This window comes from Scyliorhinus canicula, chromosome 11 (assembly GCF_902713615.1).
Source record: "Scyliorhinus canicula chromosome 11, sScyCan1.1, whole genome shotgun sequence".
NCBI lineage: Eukaryota > Metazoa > Chordata > Chondrichthyes > Carcharhiniformes > Scyliorhinidae > Scyliorhinus > Scyliorhinus canicula.
The window spans coordinates 125,736,465-125,756,420 of NC_052156.1; the positions used below are offsets into that span (position 1 = coordinate 125,736,465).

The 19,956-nt window shown below is 39.7% G+C and overlaps 1 protein-coding gene across 1 annotated transcript in view; it reads right to left on the bottom strand.

The window, feature by feature from the left end:
• Positions 1–219: 219 nt before the first annotated feature.
• Positions 220–19,956, bottom strand: part of uhrf1bp1l (UHRF1 binding protein 1-like) — a 180,509-nt gene continuing 160,772 nt past the window's right edge. Inside the window, 3 exon segments of the mRNA XM_038811302.1 lie at positions 220–1,224; positions 8,345–8,544; positions 13,418–13,526. Of these exon segments, the coding sequence (XP_038667230.1) occupies positions 1,093–1,224; positions 8,345–8,544; positions 13,418–13,526 (441 nt within the window). The 3' untranslated portion in view covers positions 220–1,092.

The following is a 19,956-nucleotide window of genomic DNA, read 5'->3' on the forward strand; positions in this document are numbered from 1 at the left end:
GCTGTTGATTATAGACTTCAGAGAGATATGATCAAAGTGGAATCATACATTTTTTTCTAAAGTGTCCAAATAACAGGACAGGATGATCGGAAAATGATGCAAAAACAGACGGGATGCTTTCCCAAAAAGGAAAAATCAGTAAATTAATTAATTATGCTCTTCCATATTTCTTAGTCAGCATTTCAAGAGACGTGAAAAAGAATGGTCTGACATGATGAATGAGGGTAAACAAGAAATTGTGTTAATTTATTCTCTCAATGAAAGCAACATTATACTGAAGAAATGACAAGAAACCACATTCACTTAAATGACAAGTATATGTTGAAACCTTTTCTGTGTTCTGATGTTTATTTAGAATACAATCTTTAATACAATTATTTATGGAAGAATGTTACAACGCTGTGCAAAGGTTGATTGCATTAGATATGCATCATTTTAACTTCAGTCCATCCTTATTGGTATTCAACTATACAGATGGATCTTGCACTCAACATGAAGTCAAGCAACAATGGTGTCTGCCATAATTACACAAAGCACATACGCACTTTAAATGTTACACTGTACATATTCTATATCACAGATTTTACACAGAAAAACTGTTAGATTCATGATTAAGTTAATTACAGTGCAAATTCAGACTCCTTAAAAAAAGACTTGTTCTGGAATATTTTTAAAAAACAATTCTTGATGGCATACCAAAACACAGCTCGGTTGTATGAAATAAATTGCTTTCCTAGTTTTTTTTATTTCAAACCATATTTCAAGTCCCTTTTTTGACAATTCACACTGGATTGAAGTGAAAATCAGCACCATCAATATATGGAGCAAAGTCTAATGAGCTCAACAATCATTTCTTAGTTGCATTTACTGCTTTAAGTAGATCAAACAGAGATCTTATGTTCATTCTTCACATTCAAAAATATCTGTTTGCAACAGACAAATAAAGTTTCTCTACATATAGTTTGTTCAACGCTCAGCAAATTACCAAGATAATTAGCATTTTTTAAACCAATAGCAGCTGGTGATATTTATGTCCCAGTATCAGGAAACTCCTCCTATTTCACTGCAGTCTTCAAAGCGAGGTACATTTGGCTATGACTGGAGTTCAAAGTTAACACTCTTGATTTGATGTACCAAGCGGTCTCTTTCCATCTGAGCCTCAGCAAGAGCCAGTTTAACTTTGGCCAACTCCTGCTTTAGACATTCATTTTCTTCCAAGAGTAACTACAAAAAATGAGAGAAAATTTATACACCACATTTTTGTTTAATGGCAGGCTACTCTATAATTCTTCTTCTTTTTCTAATGCCAGGTAAATGCACTTTCAGTGGTCAAAGTGAGCAAATGACCAGCTAATATTGCCCTGTAGTTGGCAATAAAAAGCATGTGACAATTTGCCTGCTGACTACTTTCATTGAACATACCGTAAAAGATGCAGCTAAGATTGGAGTGAAACTGCACCTAAACAGTCATCATCAATCACTGGTATTCCAAAACAGCATGTCACAATGTCCAGTTTGAGCAAATATCCAAATATCAGGAACTACAACTGATGTATATAGCCATCCAAGTTAACTATCTAATGGGTATAGAGAACATGGTTGGCTTGTCTGTACTTTTGGTACATTCAAGATGCTTATTTCATGTTGACTGACCAAAAAACAATTTATCGCCATTCAGAAAATAGCTGCTTTAATTCAACATGATTGTTATTCTGGTTACTTTCTTGTCAGACTTATAAAAAAAGAGATCAAACTCTAACTTGTAGTACAAGTATATCAACTACATGCTACAAAATGCAAACCATTTGTGCCTGGCAAAAAAACCTAATACGGTGAATTATCAATGAATGTGGTGTGATCTTAGCTGGAAAAGCTATATATCTGTTAGAGAGAGAAAATATTGCAAATACAGAAATCAGTGTTTAAAAATGAGAAAGTTAAAATTTGGATATAGATACTTTGTTAGAATTTAAACTAAAAGGTAAGTGAGTCACTTCATAGCACAATTGAAAACCAGAACAAAAGATTGAGTTAGGTATGTCAGCAATAAGGAAATAGTTAATATGTCGACTACCCTATGAACAGATATATCTAAAGACTGGAAGATATGGACAAAGTATTGGATGTTATACAAATACCTTTGTAATGACCTTTCATATTTGATCAAGCCAAAAAGATATAGTTCCAAACTGGAAAAAAATAAGGACCACAAACATCCAGTCCTTCTATCCATCTGCCTTTTCTCGAGCAGCAGTCCCCCCTCCTCCTCCTCCACCGCATCACTAGCATCCTCCTGCATTTAATTGAATTTGTTCTCACTCTCAGATTTCCTCCAATCATTTCACCAGACATGGAAACCTGCAAGGGTCCTCCCCAGGAATAACTAAAGTAAAGTCAATGACTGTGAATTATACACAATATTCAAAAGAGCTGGTTTCATCGTTTGAAAAACTTCGATTTCTTTTGTTCATTTCCTATTGTGTGCTTTAAAAAGTCATGTTTTAGGTGTTCATTGAAGAAATGCAGATTGAATTTTTGAAGACAGGAAATTGTAAGCTTCGGGAAATATGAAGGATACTTTGGCACAATGAAAAAAAATGAAAATCGCTTATTGTCACGAGTAGGCTTCAATGAAGTTACTGTGAAAAGCCCCTAGTCGCCACATTCCGGCGCCTGTCCGGGGATGCTGGTACGGGAATCGAACCGTGCTGCTGGCCTGCTTTAAAAGCTGAGTGAGCTAAACCAGCCCCTTATGTACAATATGTACAATGAATTATGTACAATGAACATTGTACTCTAGATATGCGTGGATTGAAAACAATAGTGACAACTGCTTTATTAAGGTAAATAACAGCTTTTTCAACAGTATTTATTTCTTATTGTTAAGTCACCTTGTCGATCACAGAGAAGCTTGAAATATTTTTTAAAGTTTGATTTTGTTTTCAAGTTTTGCTACAGCAAAATAGCAAAAAATTGGACTGATCATTTGAAAGGTATTTTGCTCATCTGGGTGCAGGGGTATTTAGATCCACCAATGTCTGCATGTCTAATCAACTCTCATCCATTTGGTTTAATGAATTAAATCAAATTTCAAAGAATTTTTGCCCTTTTAATTTTATCCACCTTTCACATCTTTTACTTGTCTCCAATAATTCTCTATACTTAGCCATTAAAAGTATGTAATAATAGCCCAGGTCGCTGTTCATCCGGCCTAACAATAGAAGCACGCAGCTTCTATCTTATTTACTCAACAGATTAAAACTTTTTATAAGAAGAATTGAAGCTGCTAACCTCCAACCCAACTATTTTATGATATAGTATACTAATGATTTTTTTCTCTATATTTAAATTGTTTTCCCCAATGGATTAACTTCTAGTTCTTTAATAAAGAAAATTCCCTTAATTATGTATACCTCCTGAAATGGTATCTGCCAGGCATATTAAAGGGATACCATTTTCTGATTAAATTATTAGGGAGCCATTTACTTCATATAGATGAGTTAAAAGTTCAAAGTATTCTGATTTGGTAAGGGAGATTAGAACCACATTCACATGTCCATGTGGGTGACTGTTGAAATTATAGCCGTTGAACAGAATATCAAAAATAATTCTCAGTGACAGGTTGTTCTCAGAAGTGTCATTTTGGTTACTGAGTTTATAATTGATTTTCACTGACATTTTTTGGCATCATTTTATTTTTTGTCATTTCATTTAATTCCTTTCTTAAACTCCAATCCACATGGGATAAATTTAAAAGCTATATAAGCATCTCATTCATTATTACCTAACTATTAATAAGATTTGTCTACAAAGAATGAATCCGAGGTGCTGAAGGAAGCAAAGGTGGAGATTGCAGAGCCCAGATCACAATTTTTCAATCCTCCTTGGATACCCAAGGGATATCTAAGGACTGGAGGATTGCAAATGTCATACCCAATTCAAAAGAGGGGAGAGAGATAAATCTGGTAACTATGGATCAGTTTAAAATTAGTGTGAGAACTAGAAAATATGGAGGACAAAATTAATTTTCACTAGAAACAGCATGGATTTGTTAAAGGTCAATGAAGTCTGACTGATTGAGATTTCTGATGAAGTAACAGAGGGTTGAAAAAGATAGTGGAGTTTCAAAGACATTTGATAAAGTATCACAAAACAGACAATATTAGGATTTGTATTTCTAGATCTATATAAAACTGGACTTTTGAATCCCAAAGACTGAACATTTAAAAGTGTAACACAATGGAATTGTCTTTCATGCGCAACTCCCCCCGATATCCCCTTCATCGATTTAGATGATGTTGTTGAGATTGCACAACAAGACTGTATTAAACTATTAGGGATCAACATTCAAAGTGATCGGAAATGGGATTACAAAGCCCGTGAAATGATTGAGAGCAAATGGAAGCCATGCTGTGGCTTCTCAAGAACCATGAGGTATCTCAAAGACTGACCTATTCGCTGTGTTTCAGAATTATGCACGACCCATGATTCAAGCACCTGTTTGGAATGCTGGGCTTACTAAAGAGCATGTGAACAAGCTTGAAAGCATTCAGAAACAAGCATTCAAACTGCTGCCGGGTTATTAGTACCAAAGTGACTCTGACACGAACAACTATGTTCCCTTGCTGAAAGGCGGAAAATGTTTGAATCCCAGTTTCCATTGCTACTATCGCTTGCCACAATCACACATAAGCAAATGAGCAATGGAATTATAATCTTTGTTATAATCTTTATTATTGTCACAAGTAGGCTTACATTAACACTGCAATTAATTACTGTGAAAATCGGTTTTGTGGTAACACTCTGGCACCTGTTTGGGTAAACATAGGGAGAATTCAGAATGTCCAATTCACTTCACAAGCGTGTCTTTCGGGACTTGTGGGAGGAAACCAGAGCACCCAGAGGAAACCCACACAGACAGTGAGCCAAGCCGGGAATCGAACCTGGGACCCTGGCACTGTGGAGCAACAGTGCTAACCACTGTGCTACCGTGCCTCCCATTAAGGAGAAAAGACTCCATTCCGCGAACAAGATATAGAAGAATTAGACTATGAGACAATCCTCCAAAATTTATAAATAGTATGCAAATGATAGAAAATTTAAAGACTTCAACCTGACAATGTGATCTATGGCCTTTAATACAAAATGCAGAGTGCGGTAGCCATTTTATTTTTATTCTGTAAATTAAAGAGACTTGCATTTCGCCAAGTTTGCAATTCTTTTATGCTGAAATTAGTATAATTGTACAATCCTCATTCTTTTGTACATTATTTTTATTTGAATGATTGTCTATTGCGACATCTTAAATTTGGATAATTTGTTTCAGTTGTATTGTCATTACAATACAGTACCTTCTGCCATGATGATTTTTCAGTAAATCATATGTAACCATAGGAGTACAACTTTAAAGTTTGTGGATGATTCAAAATCTGACAATAGAGTAAATGGTGAAGTCAAAGACTTCAGGAGAACATCATAGACAGGTGAAATGGGCAGACACAAAGCAGATGTAATTTAATGCCTCAAAGTATGAATTTATGCACTTTTGGAGGAATAACCTGCAAGATCAGTGGGATCATATTCACTATGTAGTCGAGAAAGGTGAAAAGGTGGTTAAATAAACATGTGATACCTGGCTTTGTAAACAGTTGCTTTTGTACTCTGCTCCTAGTCATGGTAAACCTTTACAAATTACAGGCTAGACCTCAGCAACAGGTTAGACCTCAGCTGGACTACCATGTACAATTCGGGGCATGAAACCTTTACAAAAAATATCGCTGCATTGGTGAGTATACAGATGAGGTTTATCAGAATGATTCCAAAGATAAGAAATTATGAAGACGGATTAGAGAAACTGGGATTGTTTAGCTTCAAGCAACGAAAGCTAAGGGGGGAACCTAAAGAGAGGTATTTCAAGTTCTATTGGGCTTTGAGAAAACAAGCAGCGACAAATTCTGGCAAGTGGGTCAGTAACCAGAGGTTAAAGATTTAAATAATTGGCTAAAGTACTGGAGGGGAAAATAGAATCCTTTTCACAAAGAGGGCTATTAGGGTCGTGAGTGATGACCCTAAAGTGTGGTGGAAGCTGATACCACAAACTTTCAAAACCTAATTGGACATGTGCTTGAAGATAACTTATTTTCAGGGTTTCGAAGAGCCAGCAGAGACATGACAGGTTGAATGACCTATAAGATTCTATGATTCTCGGGTTCTTATATCTTTACTGTGTTAGGTTGTTGCCCTTATTTTATATAAAATATAAATGGATGCAATGCAGCACGTTGAAAATGAGTTATTTTTGCACACGGAATCTTGCATTCCCAAACTCAGTATACAACCCTCCAGGCAACTTGCCTCAACGACTACCGCCCGATGGCCTTGACATCTATCATTCTGAAGTACTTTGAAGTTGGTCATGAGACTCACCAACTCCATACTCCCAGAATGCCTTGATCCACTGCAATTTGCATCCCACCACAACCGGTCTACAGCAGACGCCATCTCCCTGGCCCTACACTCATCCCTGGAGCATCTCGACAACAACAACTCTTACATCAGACTACTATTTGTTGACTACAGCCCCGTCTTCAACACCATAATCGCAGCCAAGCTCATATCCAAACTCCAAAACCTAGGACTTGGCTTCTCCCTCTGCAACTGGATCCTCAACTTCCTGACCCATAGGCCACAATTTGTAAGGATAAACAACACCTCCTCCATTGTAAAATAAATAAATTAGAGTTCCCAATTCATTTTTCCAATTAAGGGGCAATTTAGTGTGGGCAATTCACCTACCCTGCACATCTTTTGGGTTGTGGGGGTGAAACCCACACAAATATAGGGAGAATGTGCAAACCCCACACGGACAATGACCCAGAGCTAGGATCGAACCTGGGACCTCGGCGCCGTGAGGCAGCAGCACTAACCACTGCGCCACCATGCTGCGCTTCAACACCTCCTCCATGATAGTCCTCAATACTGGGGCCCCGCAAGGCTGCTTACTTAGCCCCCTACCATACGCCCTATACACACACGACTGTGAGGAAACATTTGGCTTCAATTCAATCTACAAGTTTGCTGATGAAACAACCACAGTGGGTCAGATCGTGAACAACGATGAGTCAGAATACAGGAGGGGGATAGAGAATCTAGTGGCATGGTGCAACAACAATTACTCCTGCAACATCAGCAAAACTAAAGAGCTGGTATTGACTTCAGTATCGTACACATCCCTGTCTGCATCAATGATACCGAGGTAGAGATGGTTGACATCAAATTCCTGGGTGTGCACATCACCAACAATCTGTCATGGTCCACCCACGTTGATACTTCGACCAAGAAAGCACAACAGTGCCTAGACTTCCTCAGGAAACTAAGGAAATTTGGCATTTCCTTACTAATTTACTCTTATCAATTTTTCAGATGCACCGTAGAAAGCATCCTATCTGGTTGCATAACAGCCTGGTATGGCAACTGCTCGGGTCAAGACCGGAAGAAACTACAGGAAGTCCTGAACACAGCCCAGTCGATCATGCGTAACCTCCTACCATCCATCGATTCTGTCTACATCTCCCGGTGCCTTGGGAAAGCAGGCAGCATAATCAAAGACCCCTCCCACCCGGTTATTCTCTCTTTTATCTCCTGCCCGATGGAAGAGGTTGTATAAGTCTGAGAATACGCACCAACAGATTCAAAAACAGCTTCTTCCCCGCTGTTACCAGATTCCTGAATTACCCTCTTGTAGACTGAACTGATCATTCCACACATCTTCTCTATTGAGTAGTACTACACACCGATGTTTCACCAAATGTCTGTTTCTATGTATTTACATTGGGGTATCAATGATATGTCCTATTTTTTTTCATGTATGGAACGATCTGTCTGAATTGTACACAGAATAATACTGTACCTCGGTACACATGATAATAAATCCAATCCAATCCAATTCAGTTCTCTTGTACTTGCCAAATTTTCATTGGTGCACGATTGGAAGTTGTGCAGTCAGCTGCCCCTTAGATTTGGAATTCCCTCCAAAACCTCTCTGCCTTGGTCTCTTTCTTTCTTCAACTGCTCCTTAACACCTCTTTGGCCAAACTTTTGTCACATGTCCTAATATCCCCTTATGTGGCTCAATGTTAAAATTTTACCTGATAGTTCTCCAATGGAGGGCCTTGGCGAGTGAGGCTTACTACATTAAGGGCACTATATTAATGCAAGTTACTGTTGTAGTTTTAATGTCTTAGCCTCTTCCAGCGGGATTGACAAATTAATTAAGTCGAAACATTGTTCTGGAGCAGAGGGGAATGTATATTTGTGCTGTTTTGTATTTCTCTTTACTCCTTACCTTTCCCCCATCAACTGAATATCCAGCAGTTGACTTGACTCCAAGATCTGACTGCCCAGGTACCCGAGGCTCCACTGGAACTGTTTGTGTGGACTGTGACACACATCTGACCTCCTTCGATTCATCACATTTTAAGCAGGATAATACTGTTTGTTTTGTGAAATTACTGTTTGTTGGATCCTGACTAGATAACTGTGCACCTAGATGACAGAAACACAGGTAAGCAAGTTATCATTAGACTTAATATGAACAGGTGCTAGTAATCTATTAGAAAGCAATGAAGGTACTAAATTACTATTCCTATAATCCATTTTATAATGTACAGGTTGCAGATAAGAACAATGATACAAAATATACTTTTAGTGAATAAAATATGGACCAACCATTATCAACAGATCATCTTTAACTCACAAGCAATGTAAACTAAGCCTAATTTAAAGATTCAGACTGTGCTACATCGAGAATACTGATCCAGTTATAAAGAGAACTTGAACAAAATACCCGAGACAAACTGGGAATTAAAGGGTTCAACTCAAAAATCTCATGAGAAGTTGAGAGAGATTCCAAAAAGAGTTTTGTCATTTGGATTTTGCTGCAAATGGTAAATTATTTTTTGGTCATAATTTTGTGCCAGATGCTTTCATAGTTTGTGTAAAGCAGACTCTTGTTTGGAGGTCGACATGATAAAGTGAGAAGACTGTTGAGACAAGGGTCAATGTTAAGTTTACTTGCATTGCAGTGGTAATGTTTATTTTTCAGATGAGATCTATTTGTTTAAAGTAAATAAACTAAAATCTTAGTTACTCATAGATTAATAGTAAAACAAAATGTTATCAACCTTGAAAGCTGTATGCAACAGAATACAATAAAAAGCAGCATTACAAATATTTAATTCCTGATTTGAAAACAAGGCAAGAATGTATCTCTGAATATGAACGTGGGCAGTGGGTTGACAAACAATGTTTTATCTACAGCATTGATGGGACATACATGGCTTAGAAAGGATGGACGCAAAGAAACTGTTTCCGTTAGGCGAGGAGTCGAGGACCCGTGGGCACAGCCTTAGAATTAGAGGGGGTAAATTCAAAACAGAAATGCGGAGACATTTCTTCAGCCAGAGAGTGGTGGGCCTGTGGAATTCATTGTCGCAGAGTGCAGTGGAGGCCGGGACGCTAAATGGCTTCAAGGCAGAGATAGATAAATTCTTGATGTCGCGAGGAATTAAGGGCTATGGGGAGAATGCTGGGAGGTGGAGTTGAAATGCCCATCAGCCATGATTGAATGGCGGAGTGGACTCGATGGGCCGAATGGCCTTACTTCCACTCCTATGTCTTATGGTCTTATGGACATACGAACATTTGAAGTAGGAGCTGAAGTAGGTCATTGAGACTGCTCTGCCATTCAATAAGATCACTGCTGATATGTTTGTTTTGAGTTCCACATTCCCCATTTACCCCCCCAATGACCTTTGATTCCCTTGCCTAATAAGAATCTATCTACCTCTGCCTTAAAAATATTCAGTGATCCCGTTTCCACTGCCATCAGAGACAGAGTTCCAAAGTAGCACAACCCTCAGAAAAGATTTCTCCTCATTTCGGTCCAAGAAAGGCAACCCCTAATTTAAAAACAGTACTCCCTCGTTCTGGACTCACCCACAAGAGGAAACATCCTTTTAACATCAGCCTTGTCTGTACCATTAGGATCTTGTATACTTCAATCAAGTCACCCCTCACTCTTCTAAACTCTAGTGGAAACGGGCCCAGCCTTTCCAACCTATCCTCATAAGCAACTCGCTCATTCCAGGTATCAATCTAGTAAACCTCCTCTGAACTGCCTCCAACACATTTACATCTTTCTTGAAATAAGGCGATCAAAACTGTACACAGGATTTGATATGTGGTCTCAGCAATGCCCTGTATAACTGAAGCATAAAATCCTTACTTTATTTTCAATTCCTCTCGTATTAAAGGATAGCATTGGCCTTCTAGATTACATGCGTACTAACTTTGTGACTCAAGCGCAAGAACACCTAAATCCCTCTGCACCTCGCCATTCTGCAGTCATTCTCCATTTAAGTGATACTCTGTTTTTTTATTCTTGCTGTCAAAGTGAACAACTACACACTTTCCCACATTATACTCCGAGTCCTTCCTGTTTATTTCCTTCGTGCCCATTTATTTTATTTTTGTTGGTGGATCCATAATCAGGATCTGTCTTTGAGCAGAAGATTCAAAGTTGAAAGTCTGCTTGCCAGGACACTATGTTCTCAGGTTTTGTATTTTGGAAAGGAGAAGTCCATCTTTGCATGCACTTATTCAAATGAGTTACTTTTTCCAATCAAAGACATGGGACCATAAGATATAGGAGCAGAGGCAGGTCATTCGGCCCATCGAGTCTTCTCCACCATTCAATGAGATTATGGCTGATCTGCTATAATCCTCAACTCCACTTTCCCACCGTATCCCCATAACCCTTGATTCCTACAGCTCTCGGAGACAAAGAATTCCACAGATTCACCATCCTCAAAAAATGAAATTCCTCTTTATCCTCGTCTGAAATAGGTGATCCCGTACCCCGAGATTATTCTCTCTGGTAAAATCTCCAACAAGAGGAAACATCCTCTCAGCAGCAACCTGTCAAGTTTCCTTGGAATCCTATCCGTCTCAATAAGGTCGCGACTCGGTCTCCTAAATTCCTTTGAGTACAGATCCAACCTACTTAACCTGTCCTCATAAGAAAATCCCTCCGTACCCTGGATTAACCAAATGAACCTTCTTTGGACATCCTCCAATGCCAATGTGTCTTTCCTTAGATAAGGGGACCAAAACTGTTCAGTGTTCCAGGTGTGGTCCAACTAGTGCATGGTAGTTTTAGCAGGACTTCCCTATTTTTATACTGTTCCCTTTGAAATAAAGGCCGAGATTTCATTTGCCTTCACAATTACCTGAACTTCAATGCTAGCTTTTGCGATTTATGCACAAGGACCCCAAATCCTTCCATGTTGCAGTTTTCTGCAGTCTTTCTCCATTTAAATAATATTCCACTCCTTTATTCTACTAAAATGCATAACTTCACATTTTTCTCCATTATATTCCATCTGCCAAGTTCCCTCTGTAAACTATGTTATTCTTACCCCTTGCCTCTTACCTACTTTTGTGTCATCCGTAAACTTGGCAACAGTTCATTCACTTCCCTCGTCCAAGTCATGTGTGTATATAAATATATATCTATTAGTGAATAATTGTGGCCCCAACACGGATCACTGTGGCACTCTACTAGTTACAGGTTGCCATCCTGAAAATGCCTTGATTTTCCCAACTCTGACTAACTTCTGCCAGTTAGCCAATCGTCTATCCATGCTAATATACTACCCCAGCACCATAGGCTCTTATCTATTAAGTAGCCTTTTGTGTGGTATCTCGCCGGACCTGTTTTGAGAGCATAGATAGAGTCCCACTTTAATCTCTACAACCCAGCACAAATGCTTAACCTTTGTTGTGGTTTCAAGATTAGACATATCAGCAGCTTCTGTAGTTTAACACGCCATTTAGTCTGACCCAGTATTGTGCCTTAAGGTAATGTCAGAAGTGCACTCTGAACTACACAGTATGAATTATTTAAATTCTCACACCAATCATTTGCAGGGCTTTCTTTGGTATGAATGTGAGATTTTACTGATTTATGAGCAATTTTTTATCTGTATTTGTTAGAAACGGAATTGCAGCTCAAACACACTTCAGATAAGGACCGTACAGCTTTAGAAATAAAACTTTCATGTCTTTACTTTATGGTAGATTCAACCCACAACTCCAATTAGAAAAAACAACACTCACAACCATTTATTTTGCTAATTCTACTCGTGAGCCAGATGTGACATACCATTATGATCTAAATCATATTCCACTCTTCTGTTGCCACAGAAAACCTGGTTGAGAATACACTTACTAAAATTTAGAATATACTTAGACTGCAATAAACCAGTGGCCAGACCATTACATTAGTGGACTGACACCTGATGTCCCGTCTATCACGAAAGTGACTGCAGTGTTTTGAGACGACGATGTACAACGTCTTCACCCCAAATATTTGAACATTTGTGACAATGGAATTCTTCTGACTTGAGATACTTGATAAACTGCAAGAGCTCTGATTTAATCAAATAAAAAAATGAAAGCAAAGCAATCTTTTTAAACAATGGTTTCAGATTCATGGTAACAGAAACTTAGGAAGTTCAGAGACTTGAGATCAACTTGATGCACAGCGAGCAAGTATCGTTCCATTTATAAACTGAGGAAATGCTTCCTCTTGCGAATGCCATAAACAGGAAAACAGAAAGTAAAATTAGGAGCCAAATGTACACCTTTGAGCTTAAGAGGTGTTTCATCTGCTACAGGTTTCTCTTGGAGATTTAGATGTGCTGTTAGGTAATTTGGACATTCTGAATTCTCTCTCCATGTACCCGTACAGGCTCCGGAATGTGGCGACTAGGGGCTTTTCACAGTAACTTAATTGCAGTGTTAATGTAAGCCTACTTGTGACAATAAAAAATATTTTCAAAAAAGTGATTCTTTCTTACATGTAGGGGAGAATGAAAAGAATTCCTACATGCATGGAGATTTTACAAATAATCAAAACTAAATATTACAAGGCTCTGCTGATTTCTTACAAATAAGAAGGGATGCTTTATTGGTTATTGTGGTCCTAACACAGTTATACACTTTGGCAAACAGTATTGGGCATGCCCTTATATATTTGCATATTACACTCAGGTTTGCGAATCCTAGAATGTGTGGCAAGGATAAGGGTGGGTGGTTATGTACATTAGTTAAAAGGTTACCAAATATAATTATAGTGCACCAGAAATTAATATAAAATAACATTCAAACATAATTACATCCTTTCACAAGTAAAATACATATGTTTTATGAGGTTTATCCAAGCTGAGGATGTATACTCTCAGTAGGTTTCATCAATAAGAATTAAAGTATATTTACACAAATCAAACCACAAAACTATCTTTCCAGTCTTTTTGATCTCACCATGTCTGCAGCAGTAAACTAAGCCATTTCTCACCTCCAATGCAAAATGTCCCATCATCATTTCTGCGCACGATTAGATCATCAATAAACAGTTCCACTGGAGGTGGTTCATAGGCTGACTGATCGCGGCGTGGATTGTCATCCTTTGAATGAAATTATAACAAGTTATTTTTATATGCATTAACCAAAGAGATGCAGCATTTAGTGCAAACATTGCTTTTGTAATGACTACGGGAATGATTACACAAAATTTCTCTGCAAAAGACTGCGGGCTATTGGTTCCAATGCCAGTTATTTTTGTTGATCATGACAACGGGTAGGCAATTACCTCCACAATAATGATCTACTGTAGTTAGACTCATCAAGCCAAATTTTAGTTACTATTTGAAATTATAATAAAAATGCTGTTTCAGATGGAAGGGTGATCATCCCCAAAGCAGTGTAGTAATTAGACCACAAAGTAGGTAGTCAAATGCATTGTTTAAAAGAAGGAACTACTTTATATAAATAAATAACGCAGTCTTGCTTACAGGTCACTTCTTGCAGACTGTCAAAGCTCGCACATGCTCAGACCCTCAACAGATGCCAGTGAAACAAATACATAGGAGAAAGAACACTGTACTCAACCCGCACATCTGGAAATACAGGAACCAGTTGCTGATGAACACAGACAGCAGCATTATCTTCTGCCATGTTATGTGTTACAGTTGCAGACTGAGCCATAACATAAACAAATATGTATCTGCGAACAACTCTTTGTGTTACAGTCTCACGACCCAAGAAACAGTACCACCCTAGTACAAAATTATTCCCAGTAACCACCTCTAGTTACTACCAAAGTTACGAATGTAAACCTGATCATCCAGGTTGAACTGCTCTCTTTTGTGTGATAGTCATGTCCCTCCTTTTGCTTCCCTTGTCACCTGCTCACTTTTGGTCTCAAATCTGGATCAAGCAAATCCAGGTGAGATTTCGGCCTTCTATCTAATAATAATTCCTCTGGAGAGATCCCATTTGTGGATTGTGGTGTGATGCGGTGCTGGAATGAAAATCTTGCCATTCTCTTCAATCGCTCCTTCAGAGTTTGACCAGTTCACTCTGCCAAACCAATCAAAGCCGGATGAAACGGTGCAGTATATACAGGGCATTCTTTTGCAGTTCTTGAAATAATTCACTTGTAAACGTAGTGCCATCATCCGACACACGCGAATCTGTTGACCATGAGTTGAAAAAAATTGACGTAGCTTCTTAATTGTTACAGGAGCTGTAATATTACTCATGATTAATTTGTGCTTCCAACCACTTTAAATGCGCATCTACGACAACCAAAAACACATGGTTCATGAAAGATCCTGCTGTTTGGACCACAGCCTAACAGGCCACTCCCAAGGATGAAGTGATGCTGGTGGCACTATATTCTGGTTCATCTGACATACTGAACAGGGTTTCTCCAAGTTTTCCAAGTCCAGATCCATACTAGGCCACCAGATATACGACCTGGCTGGATTTATCATTCTAGAAGAACCAGTATGAACCTCATGAATTGCCTCCATGACTTGTGAACAACCAGGGAGCGGTACAGCCACTTGGTTCCCACAGTATGCATCCATCCTACACACAACTCATCTCTATGCTTAAGGTTTCAACTCATCACCTTCTATGATAGTTGGCCATCTGTGCAAAATCTTTTAACTTGTGACAGAATAGGATCTCTGCCTGTCAACTGCTTAATTTGCTTCGCACTTCCTGGAGAATGTCTCAGTCTCTCAAGAAAATTGTCTCAGGAGGCCACAATACCTTGGATGGCAAATCTGGTAACTGGAGGAGACTCATTGCATTTGCTTGTCTTTCCCTGCTCTGTACACAATATTGTCCTGAAAAGTTGACCATTTAAGCACCCAGCGCTACATTCTTGCTGAAGCCATGAGAGGAATATATTTTGACTCATTGAAAAGTCTCATCAACGGTTTGTAGTCAGGTACATATAGTGAATGAATGTCCATTGAGGTATTGATGGAATCTTTTCACTGCAAAAACGATAGATAGACCCTCATTGACCAACTGCGAATATGCCTTTTCAGTTTCTATCAGTGACCTAGATGCAAAACTGATAGATTTTTCTGACCCGTCTTCACCGCCCCCACACCGTATGGCAAGACATTGCACGCCAGTGTAAGTTCCCTGTCTGGATCAAAACAGACTAGCAAAAGCACTTTGAAATCTTTGAAAGCCTTCTTCTGTGTGGACTCCCACTTCCATTTGGTTTCTTTGGGCAGAAGTAGGTACTGTGGAGCCAATACTGTTATCAGGTCAGTCAAGGACTTTTCACAATAGCTTATTAAGCCCAAAAATGACCTGAGCTCTGACACATTCCTGTGCTCTGGAATTTCCTTAATCATTCAAGATATGCCTTTTGCAGTGATTCTCTGGCCTAGAGACTTCATGCGGTGTGCCTGGAAAATGCACGTGCTCCGTTTCTAAAAACCTTTTGAAAAGTTATCCAGATTGCTGAGGTGCTCCTCTTCAGTTTTCACCGTAATTAAGATGTCATCCACATAGACTGCCACTTGAGGAATGCCTTGAAACAGGCTGTCCATCGTACTCTGAAAGATTTCCGGAGAATATGCCAAAAAACAAACAATTGTACTTGAAACAACCCCTTTATGTGTATGGATAGTCACGTACTGCTTTGAATCTTCTCCTAGCAAGAGTTGTTGATATGCCTAGCTCATGTCCATTTTTGAAAATGTCTTGCCTCCATAAGAGTTCAAAACAAGTAAGCAACTAACTAGGAAAAATGGATAATGGTGAGCTTGCAGTCACCACATACGTGCACTGTACCATCATTCTTAAGGACAGGAACGATTGGAGCTGCCCAACGGGAAAGCTAAACAGGCTTAACGATTCTCAGCCTTTGTAGCTGTTCCAACTCGTCCTCCACTTTCCTTCTCATGGCATAGGGCACTGTCCTGTGCTTGAAAAAGTGAGCTGTAGCCCGAGGATCTATGTCTAATTTCACGGTAGTACCACGCATTGTACCTAGTTCATCCGTGAACATGATTGGATACTTCTCAACATCCTCGGTTGGTGCTTCCGGTGGCACAATGTGTGGGGAAGACGTGCACAAGGCGGCTCCTGCTGGAAATCTGAACTTTTGGTCCCCTTTTTCCTGGCGGCACGGGTCTTTTACTTCTCGAGAAAATCCTAGAATTTGGCTGGGTAGATTTCTCTTATCTCTGTGATGCCCAAAGGAGGAAGAGCCAAGCTGAATGACCTGGAAAACAGATCCAGAACTCAGAATGCTCATGTTGAGGGGTTACCAGAGAGGGATCAAAGTCCGCAACCCTACTCAATACTACTCGGACGTCTTCCACAAGATGGTGGGTGAAGGTGTACTTCAATCCCCCAGAATTAGACCGGGCACATCATTTGCTTCAACCCAAGCCTTGCCCTGGAGATCCTCCTTGTGCAGCGATTGCAAGATTTCACAATTTTAAAGAGGAGCTGGTACTTTGATGGGCAAGACAGCACCGAGATTTTAAGTGGGAAGGCCACTCTATTAGGCTGTACCAGGTGATGAGTACAGACCTAGCGAAGAAGCGAGCTGCTTTTAATAGAGTGAAATCTGCCTTCAACAAAAGTGGAGTCAAGTTTGGAATGATTTATCCAGCTTGCCTTTGAGTAATATTCCAAGAACACGACTATATTTTTGATTAACTGGGGGACGCTGACTCCTTTGTCAAGAAGCACAATTTGTGCTCTGTTTAACAGAAACATCAAAAAATAGGAGCGGGGAGGCATTCGGCCCTTCAAGCCTGCTCCGCCATTCATGTTGATCATGACTGATCATCCAACATAATAGTCCAATCCCGCTTTCCCCCATATCCTTTGATCCCCTTCACCCTAAGTGCTATATCTAACAGCTTCTTGAAACCAGACAATGTTTTGGGCTCAACTACTTCCTGTGGTAATGAATTCCACAGGTTCACCATTATCTGGGTGAAGAAATTTCTCCTCATCTCGGTCCTAAATGGTATATCCCGCATCCTCAGACTGTGACCCCTGGTTCTGAACACACTCACCATCAAGAACATCCTTGCTGCATCAACCCGGACCAGTCCTGTTAGAATTTTATAGATTTCTATGAGATCCCTCTTCATTCTTCTGAACTAATTTGCTTTATGGCTTGGTGTACGGGCACTTTGCATTTTGTTTCTTTTCATGTCTGTTGTTTGGGTCTGTTGTTTGGGTATATTCTTGATGTCCATAATTATATATGAGAGATTTCTGCAGTTTGTTCCTTACATTAACCTCTTTTTTCCTTTCTCTTTTCATTATCATTTGGCGCAACCTTTAGTCTCCGTTGTGGTGATGTAAGTTAAATAAGTTATTACTCTTCAGTTGGGAGTCTACTCTGCTTACAAGGTGTGTTAGTTAACGGGGTGGTATTAGAGGGTCTTCATGACAGTAGTTTTTAAAATAAGTTTAGAGTTTGTGTTTAGTTATATATTGTTATTTATAGGTTTTAGGTTAAGTTATTGTTTGCCATCATTCCATTTGCCTTTGGGTGCGGTTATGGTCCACTGTGATGGAGTTTTGGGTTGGGCAGGGTGGAGTTGGATGAGCTTTAATTCTTTAGTTTGCTGACTGTGTCTGCTGGGCTCTCTTTGTCAAGTCACCTGGCTTGGCTCGGTGGCCATTTTGGGTCTCTCCAGGTATTTTGCCCCGTCCTCACTTTGATCATTAAATTCTCCAACCGCTCCGAACATAGGCGTGGTACTGCTAATTTGAAAGTCTGCAGAATAAACCAAGATGAAAACTAGCCTCTCACTGAATGCAACCTTGTGTTGCCCTACTGAACACTGAAAAAATGTTTTCTTTTCTTGCCACAAATGTGGTAACTCGAGTCCACAAAATAGGTAGTCGAATGTGTTATTTAAAAGAAGGAACTTCTTTATATATGTTGAAAATCCCTCATCCGAAATGCTTGGAGCTGTAGCCACCTAAGATGGACACTAGGCTACAAAATGGAGAACTGCTAAGGCTGCAGGGAGAAAACAGTCTTAGCAAGGACAAGCAGTTTGCAGAAGGCTAATTAGCATTCTGCACGTACAGAAACCAGTTTATGGCCAGGTGCAGAATCTCAGCTAAAGGTGTAAATGGCAACAATGATTTACATAGTAATGGGGTGATCCAGATCCAGGCCCACACAATAGAAACATTTAGGTTTGAATGGATACTTTGAGTAGACGCCTAGACGAAACGGCACCATAAGTATCCATCACAAAGCACCATAGAGACCGCCCCACCCATCGAGAAGCGACCCTCAGATTGGGGGGTTTGGAAAATATCGATTGGGAGAAGACCCAATCGATATACAGCAGGTAGAGACCGCCCCAAAGAGGCACGGACTTTGGGGGGACCTATAAAAGTAGACCCCGCACATGGTCCGGTCTGTTGTTTTGGCTCCGGCTCTCTGCTGTCTTCATCGCTTGCTGATACATCGCATCCTGACTCCAGTTCCATCACCAGCCGTTGAGCCACCAGCCATCGAACTGTAAGTGTCACCACGACAATCGCTACGTGATCCAGACTTGCTAGACCCTGACGACCTTTAATACCTGAGAGTTACAGACCAAGAACGGGACGAAGGCCTCGCTCCCTGACCTTGCCTGTTCCTGTTTAGATAAGTATTTTAGTCATTTAGTTTAGAAGTAACTTAGTCTCTTTAGCGTATGCATGTGTATTTATTATATTTGTTATAATAAATATCAATCGTTTGAACTTACTAATCGGTGTACAGATTTATTACTTTGAACCTGACCTTGATATACTTGTGAGGTGTCTAGATACGGCACCTGGCGACTCCTGAGCTGAATTACATACACAGAGCTGTAGTAGTGTTAAGCACACGGCCTTTAAACGGAGGCGTGTTAATACACTCCAATAAAACACGTAACACTCAAGTAAAACGTGCAACAGGGCTGAGTATGTATCGGATTTCAGAATCTTTTTCATTTTGGAATATACTGCGCAGGTGCGGCACACATTGGGAATTGCACATGTGCATTTGGAACTGTGAATGTGCAGCGCACGTTGGGAAGTATGCATGTGCGGAACGTGTTGGGAAGTGTGCATATGCGGAACACTGGGAACTGCACATCGCCCAGGAACCGTGTGGGCTTTCCCATTCATGATGTCACCTCGGCGCGCAAAAAAGAGTGCGGATTTCAGAATTTTTTGGTTTTCGTAAGTTTGGATAAGAGATGCTCAATCTGTATAAATAAATAACGCAGCTTAACAATAACAGTAATAACTATGAAAACGAGAGCTCTAGTAAAACAGGTTTTGCTTGCAGGTCACTTCTTGCAGACTACCAAACCCGTCCAAAGCCCGCACATGCTCAGACCCTCAACAGATGCCAGGAAAACAATTACACAGAAGAGCATACTGTAACAGTGGCATAGTACATAGAAAGAAATAATGTACACAAATTCAATTTTTATACTCTTTAAATTGCTTGTCAATTTGAATATTTCATGCAAAATTGCATATTGAAGAACAACATACAAT